Source organism: Cnephaeus nilssonii (genome assembly GCF_951640355.1).
Source record: "Cnephaeus nilssonii genome assembly, chromosome: 19".
Taxonomy (NCBI): domain Eukaryota; kingdom Metazoa; phylum Chordata; class Mammalia; order Chiroptera; family Vespertilionidae; genus Cnephaeus; species Cnephaeus nilssonii.
In genome coordinates this window covers 3,303,607-3,311,138 of record NC_137090.1, presented here as the reverse complement: position 1 = coordinate 3,311,138, position 7,532 = coordinate 3,303,607, and the positions used below count along the sequence as shown (strand labels likewise).

At 65.6% G+C, this 7,532-nt stretch overlaps 1 protein-coding gene across 2 annotated transcripts in view; it reads left to right on the top strand.

Moving 5' to 3' along the window:
- The first annotated feature begins 1,792 nt into the window (after positions 1-1,792).
- Positions 1,793-7,532, top strand: part of ITGB4 (integrin subunit beta 4) — a 28,069-nt gene continuing 22,329 nt past the window's right edge. The window contains exons 1-6 of one of the 2 annotated variants that reach the window (XM_079797418.1): positions 1,793-2,066; positions 5,228-5,316; positions 6,243-6,325; positions 6,519-6,620; positions 6,766-6,970; positions 7,372-7,468. In XM_079797418.1, coding sequence (XP_079653544.1) covers positions 5,238-5,316; positions 6,243-6,325; positions 6,519-6,620; positions 6,766-6,970; positions 7,372-7,468 — 566 coding nt within the window. In that variant the 5' untranslated portion in view covers positions 1,793-2,066; positions 5,228-5,237. The remainder of the gene's footprint in view (positions 2,067-5,227; positions 5,317-6,242; positions 6,326-6,518; positions 6,621-6,765; positions 6,971-7,371; positions 7,469-7,532) is intronic. The other variant, XM_079797419.1, reaches the window with a different exon arrangement.

The following is a 7,532-nucleotide window of genomic DNA, read 5'->3' as shown; positions in this document are numbered from 1 at the left end:
CAGGTTATCTGGCCCATCCCTGGAGAACATGCTGCCCGCCCTGGCGCTCCCGGAAGCGAGCAGGTGGTGTATTCCATGCCGAGGGCTTTCCCCAGCCCCGGGCATGGGGGCTCATCCAATGCTTGTAAAGTGAATGAGGAATTGAACTGATGAGTGCTCTGGCCTGGCCTACCCCAGCCCCGTGGGAGTGCGGGGCAGTGGGAGCGGCAGTGCAGAGCTCCGTCCTGGCAGAGCCCCGAGGCGGTGGCCCCTACATGCCGGCCTCACTGGCCCTGCGGCTGCCGAATGGCACAGCCAGGCTTTATTTTTTATCAAATGGATATGGAATACAGGCATTCTTAACCCCTTTGGGGCCCGTAACCTATCTGGGAATACAAGTAAACCACGGGCCCTCTTCCCAGCCAGTCACGTCCCCTATACCACATACACCTAGAGTTTTGTGGGGGTTTTTTAAATATATTTTACTGATTTTTTAGAGAGGAAGGGAGAGGGATAGAGAGTTAGAAACATCGATCAGCTGCCTCTTGCACACTCCCTACTGGGGATGTGCCTGCAACCAAGGTACATGCCCTTGACCGGAATCGAACCTGGGACCCTTCAGTCCGCAGGCTGACGCTCTATCAACTGAGCAACACCGGTTAGGGCTACACCTGGAGTTTTGCACATGATCTCAGATGGTTCCTGCCCCCCCCCCCTGCCCCCAAGGTCCACACACACTCCAGGTAATGACATTCCAGACTCCCAGAAACCTGGGGAACCGGGGGCTTGTCTTAGGCCTGAGTACCGCCACCAAACGGGGGCTCCTTCCACAGTGCTCCCAGCCAGGAGCCAGCCTCACCGAGTGCCCGCCGCGCAGAGCAGCTCTCAGAGGACTGGGCCCGGCGGCTGAGCAGTGGCTCCCAGCTGCTCCCACAGTCACTGACCCACAAGAGCCCTGAGGCTCAGGGAGGCCGCCTAGCAAACCCATTGGGCTCAGCCACGCCTTGGAGCACTGCACGTGCCGGCACTGTGCCAGGAGCTGGGGGTAGAAAGATGTGCTAGAGCGCGCCCATCCTCAGGGGTCCCAGTCCCGGGGAGAAGAGGGACCTCCAACAGGTCCTTTCGAACCAGTGTGGTGGCCTGAAGCTGCAGGGTTCGGGCCGGGGCTGCCAGGGATCCTGTTGAATGGCATTGTGGGCAGGTGGGGCTAGAGAAATAGACAGATGGGGTCTGGGGCAACTTGGGAGGCTCCAGCTGACACACTTTTATCAGAGCCCTGGAGAGAGTGCAGGGGGAGGGCGGGAGGGGCAGGTGTGCGAACCGGCGCGTGAAGAACAACTACAGCGATTGGAGTGCCCGCTCCCTGCGGGCCGGTGCTGGCCTCTTGATGGTTGTTATTCACATGGGACGGAGGTTTGAGTGGTTTGCCTGAGGGCCCTCGGTCCTAGCTGATCGCCCTCTGGACACGTGTGGGGGCTGGGCGGGCGGGGGACAGCGGGGGGAGAACCTAGTGAATGGCAGACCTGGCTTGGGGCAGTTTCTGGCCCACCCCTGCGCTGGCACAGGAGGGGGAGGTGGTGCCCGCTCATAGCCGTCGGGCGGTGCGGAGGCTCCCCCCTCCAGGGTCTGGACGGACGACAGCCCTCCGGGCACGGGGCTAAGAGGCCGCCCCTAGCACAGGGCAGCTCGGCCACCTAGTCTGGAGCCCCGAGGGGTGGAGAGGCGCTGCGCCCGCCCCGGGCAGGACTGGAGCGAGCAGGGGTGGCTCCTCCCCTGTCCACGCCGCCCTCGGTCCGGTAGCTGGGTCTGAGCCTCGGGAGCCGCAGTCTTTTCCGGAGGGGCGGGCCCGGCTGCGCCCCGGCTCCTGCCCCGACAGGTGTGCGCCGCGTGCAGGAATGCGCCCTGCCTGACTCACCAGCGCCTCCTTCCTACCTGCCGCCGCCTCATAAGGCGGTCCCTCCCCGCCCTGCCTCCCGCCCCCACGCAGCCCGCCCTCCGGCCGTCCAGCTCCCGAGCGCCTGCCCCAGCCGCCCAGCCGCCCAGCCGCCCAGGAGCCCAGCGCGGGGAGGGCGCGAATCTGCGCCCAGGTAGGTGCAGCCCCCCGCCGGGCAGAGGCAGGGGCAGGGGCAGGGGCCCAGGGCGGGAGGGCAGTCAGGGGTCGCCGGGAGGCACCCCGCCCGCCCCTCCAGGTCCCCTGGCCGACAGGGCTCTGCCGTTCTGAGACCCGGACAGGAGAAGGGGGTACCCCCGGAGCCTGGGCCGGGTGCAGGGGAGTGGGTTGGGAGTGCTGGCTGGCTTTTGTTTCCCAGTTCCCCTTCCTGGAGTCTGGCCGGCGCTGGCCCCCTCTGCCCATGCTGCACAGGGCAAGTGCCAAGCCTGCCAGGTTGCCCTGGGGGCAGAGGCACGGGGGGGGGGGGGCGCAGGGGAGGACGCGCTTGGCCATCAGACCTCTGCCTAGAGGAAGGTGCAGGGAGAGGGGCCTGGGTGGCGGGTGGGTGTGCAGGAGACATGGGCAAAGCGCAGCAGCCTCCCCGGCTGGGCTCCTCCGGGGTTTGCGAAGCGGGAAGGAACAGCCACGCAGAGGCCAAGGCCCTCGCTGCTGGGCTGGGCAGGGCCTGGGGCGGGGGGGGGTCCCTGACTCTCCTCTTGGCCAAGCACATGCCCGCCCTCCCCACAAAGCGGCTCGGGACACCTCCTCCAGGAAGTGCCTAGACCTCACACAGCAGCCCTGGGGCTGTGCCCACCCATGACCTCCTCTGATGCAGCCCCTGTCCCACCTGCTCGGCCCTACTCCTGCCTGGTGGCTTTGCCACACCCTGAGCCCGAGGCCTGGACACCAGCGGCACAGTTGTGGCTGCCTCCCACAGAGCTGGCAGTGAGGGCTGAGGCCTCCATCCTGGGGGCGGAGGGGGGAGAGGGGCATTTGGGAAGCAGGAAAGGGGTGCCTGTCTCCTTGACCCCGATTTCCGCTGCGGGGCCAGGAAATGGGGAAGTGGGAGGGGCGGCGCCGTGGTGGGCAGTGCTCATGGGCCGAGTGGCCCCATGGGTGGGAGGAGGGGGGTGTGGGAGAGCTCTGAGCCTCGGCCCCTTTGGGTCACGGCGTGTGTCCATGCACATGTCCTCTGTGCGGACGGTCTGGGTGTGCTGCAGGGTGACCCCCATCAGGGTGGCAGTTGCATATTCTCAGGACCTGGCTGGTCCATGGGGGGGGTCAGGGGGGCCTGGAGAGGGCCCCGCCCAGCCCGCCGTAGCCACACCCTCTGATAAGCCCACCACCCTAACCTTTATGTGACACCCCATTGTTTTTCATGTTGACAACTATTTTTAAAACTTTATGAACACAAGTTGAGTCAAAACACTCGAGTGCATGACTAGCCTCCTAACCCCATGTTACAGCCTCAGAGGACAATACGGAGGTCAAATGGGGGTCCCATCCAGGCTCCCCCACTGCTGGCTGCGGGGTGGGGCAGCCCAGCGACCTGTGTCTTGTCTCCTCATCTGGGAAGTGGGGTGCTGCAGCACCCCACTGGGTCCCTGTGCCTGTTAAAGAGCAGCCAGGCACCTGCAGTGCTGCGCTCCTGCCGCCATGCGCCCAGCCGTGGGCACGGGAGGGTGAGAGCCTGCTGGGCCCTCCAGCACCCGCACCTGCATGTGTAATGGTGCCCCAGGGAACCCCGAGCCGCAGCCTGTACTGTGTGTCATGTGGGTGTGGTGCCTACACCCCGAGGCTGCAGGAAAGTCATTTCCCTCAAGGAGCCGACTGGCTCTGCCCCTGGGGTGTTGGAGCTGCTGGGGGCCTCCTGGGGCCACATGCCTTGGAGGGAGAAAGGCAATGCCTGCCTCCCATTCCTCATCCCCCCACCCCCCCACCCCCCACCCCACCCCCCGGGCCTGCCCAGCACTGTGGGCGCCTCAGCCCTCCAGAGCCGGCCCCTGCCCGCGAGCCCAGGACAGAAAGGACCGGAGGAGTGGGGGCCAATGGGCATGGGTGGCCTAAGTCCCTGGGGACCGGCCCTAGAGAGGCCAGGCTGGTTTTTATTGACTGATTTTAGAGGAAGAGGAGGGAAGGAGAGAGCTCGAGAGATGGCTTGGTTGTCCCACCTGTGGATGCATTCATTGGCTGCTTCTTGTATGTGCCTGACCGGGGAGTCTAACCACAACCTTGGGGTATCAGGATGCTGCTCTGTCTAACTGGCCGAGCTCCCGCCGGGGAGGAGGCCCTGAGGCCAGGCCACGTCCACCCGGCTCTGCAGGCCTGGGCGCCGGCCAGCCCTTTCCCTTCCCGAGGCAGCTCTGTGCCTGCCCTGGAGGCCGCTGATGCGTTGAGATGGTTTAATACTGAACCAAGGCAGATGAGGCTCCTGGGTGGCTGGCACAGTGTGTGTGTATATACTGGGGGGCAGGCGGGGCTGCGCTCTACCTGCAGGTGAACTTGTGAAAGGGTGGACTACTCAGAGGCCTCGCAACTCAACTGCGGGGCAGGCAGAGGTGGGTGTGGGGCAGGGAACCCCACCTGTGATGGGGGCAGGCAGAGATGGGTGTGGGGCAGGGAACCCCACCTGTGATGGGGGCAGGCAGAGATGGGTGTGGGGCAGGGAACCCCACCTGTGATGGGGGCAGGCAGAGGTGGGTGTGGGGCAGGGAACCCCACCTGTGATGGGGGCAGGCAGAGATGGGTGTGGGGCAGGGAACGCCACCTGTGATGGGGGCAGGCAGAGGTGGGTGTGGGGCAGGGAACCCCACCTGTGATGGGGGCAGGCAGAGGTGGGTGTGGGGCAGGGAACCCCACCTGTGATGGGGGCAGGCAGAGGTGGGTGTGGGGCAGGGAACCCCACCTGTGATGGGGGCAGGCAGAGGTGGGTGTGGGGCAGGGAACCCCACCTGTGATGGGGGCAGCCTTCACGGAGCCCAGCTGAGGGCAGGGAGCCCTTCCTCCTCTCCGAGGCCCCAGATATCGGGAGGGACCCCTCTCCTCCTGGCTGCCCCACCCCCACAGAGGGAAGGGGGCCAGGGCGGAGAGGGGCAGGAAGGGAGAGGTGGCCCTGTTGGGGGACCCTGTCCCTGCCCAGCCTGACCCAGGCCCACTGGGGTCTGAAAGGCAGAGTCAGAAGCAGCCCTGCCCTCGAGGGCCCAGAGCCCCCAAAGGCAAGAGGGTGGGGCCCCGGTTTCCACCCTGAGCGGTGGGAATGGGAGGCCTGGCCTGTGCTGGGGACCCAGGACGCCGCTATGAACTGCTGCTGTCGCGCAGGAGGAAGAGGATGGCGGGGCCGCGGCCCAGCCCATGGACCAGGCTGCTGCTGGCAGCCCTGCTGAGCGTCAGCGTCCCCGGGGACATGGGTGAGTCTCGCACGCCCCTGTGGCACCCCTCTTGGTGAGGGCACCCCTTCCTGACACACCCTCACACGGGGCCTCTCAAGGGGTATCTGGCCCAGATACCCACTCGGCCATTCAACAAATGGCCCATGGCCCATGGTGGGGGCTGGGGAGCCGTGAGCCGTGTGGCTCGAGAACAAGGGGAGGCGGGGAGGGGAGGGGAGGAGGGCGGGGAGGGAAGAGAGTAGGGGAGCCTTGGTCTGGGAGAGAGAGAAGATGCCCACTCAGGGAATGGAGGCTCTGGCAGGATGTGCTGAGGCCTCGAATCCGGAGGAGAGACCAGTGACTCATCACCTGCTGTGCCCCTGCCAGCCCCTCCTACCCATGGCTGCAGCCCCTCCTCCCGTGAAATCTGAAATCTGGCCTGCGGGTGGTGGCCATGTTGATAGGGTGAAGTGGACCGGGGGCAATATTTACACCACAGGGATTGGCAGCTGCTGCAGGTCAGGGCTTCCACTGCTCCTGGCCAGATCCATGGTTCAACAGTGACAACAGGCCATAGCCTGGGGCCCAGGACACCACCCACTGGGCACACTGGGTGCACATAGTAGGTCTTTACTGTGGTTTTAACTGAATAGAACCAAAGGGAATCCCAGGAGTTTTAGCTCCTTCATTTGCTAACAGCCTACTGTGAGTCCGGCCTTAGCAGGCACCAGAGCAGGTGAGGGAGAGCCAGGGTGTCCCCCCAGCAAATGGGCCAGCACCTCTGTCTGACAAGTTCCAGGCGCGAGCCCCATGTCTAGCTGTACTCCCTGGGGCAGACCGCGCAGCCGCTGCCGCCTCCGTTTCCTCTGTGAACTGGGGAGAGACCCCGCCTCTCCAGTGCGGGTGCAGGTGGGGATGGCCTGGTCTCGGGGTCCAGCTCAGTGGTCTGCCCGGTCCCCACCCAGCCAACCGCTGCAGGAAGGCCCAGGTGAAGAGCTGCACCGAGTGCATCCGTGTGGACAAGGACTGCGCCTACTGCACCGACCAGGTGAGCTGCCGCCGGCCAACCCGGTGCCCTCCTGGCCCCCTCCACCCCCTCGGCCAAGTCCACACTGGCCACACGCGCAGCCCAGCGTCCTGCCCCTGCCGGGCGGGTTGGGAGACAGGCAAGGTCAGGGAACTCCAAGGGAACAAATCCAGGGGCAGGCACTGCACCCCCTGACCCATCTCCTTCCGGCCAGGAGTTCAAGGACCGGCGCTGCAACACCCAGGCGGAGCTGCTGGCCGCGGGCTGCCGGCTGGAGAGCGTGGTGGTCATGGAGAGCAGCTTCGAGATCACAGAGGTGCCCGGGCGGGGGCCAGGGAGCGGGGACCGCCATGCTCAAGGCGGCTGTGTATGGGGTTCACTGTCCCCGGCTGGGCAGAGAGGCTCCCCATCGGCTATCTGGAGTGACCCCCTCTGTCGTCGTCCCCCCACCCCCGTCACAGGAGACCCAGATCGACACCACCTTGCGTCGCAGCCAGGTGTCCCCCCAGGCGCTGCAGGTCCTCCTGCGGCCCGGCGAGGAGCGGCTCTTCGAGCTGGAGGTGTTCGAGCCGCTGGAGAGCCCCGTGGACCTGTACATCCTCATGGACTTCTCCAACTCCATGTCCGACGATCTGGACAACCTCAAGCAGATGGGGGAGCACCTGGGTACGGCCGGGCCAGCATGGAGGACAGAGGGGCGGGGCGGGGGGCAGGTGCCTCACCTGGCTGGCTGGGCACCTGCTCAGCGGCCAGGGCTCAGGACAGCTGCCCCCACCCCACAAGGAAGGACAGGACATTAACCCCTGCCCCCAGAACTCCCCACATTCTCAGGGGAGCGTCCCCAGGGTCTGGGACTTCAGAGAAGGCCGCCTTCTCCAGCCGGCCCCGTGCAGGACTCTGGGACCCGAGTCCCACGGCCCTTGTCTGTGAATAGGGACAAGGGCTCCTGGGAGCATAACTGTGTGTCCACAGAGGTCACCTCTTCTTCCCAAGCCAGCCCCGGACCCCCATGTTGATGTGGGGGCGCTGGGGCTCAGCTGCCCTCTCTTTTCCCTGTTGATGCCCAGCCCGGGTCCTGAGCCGGCTCACCAGCGACTACACTATTGGATTTGGCAAGTTTGTGGACAAAGTCAGCGTCCCTCAGACGGACATGCGGCCGGAGAAGTGAGTGACCGAGGGGCAGGAGTCCTGGCTGTTGCCCGAAACGAGCCGAGGGGGCGGCCTCCCA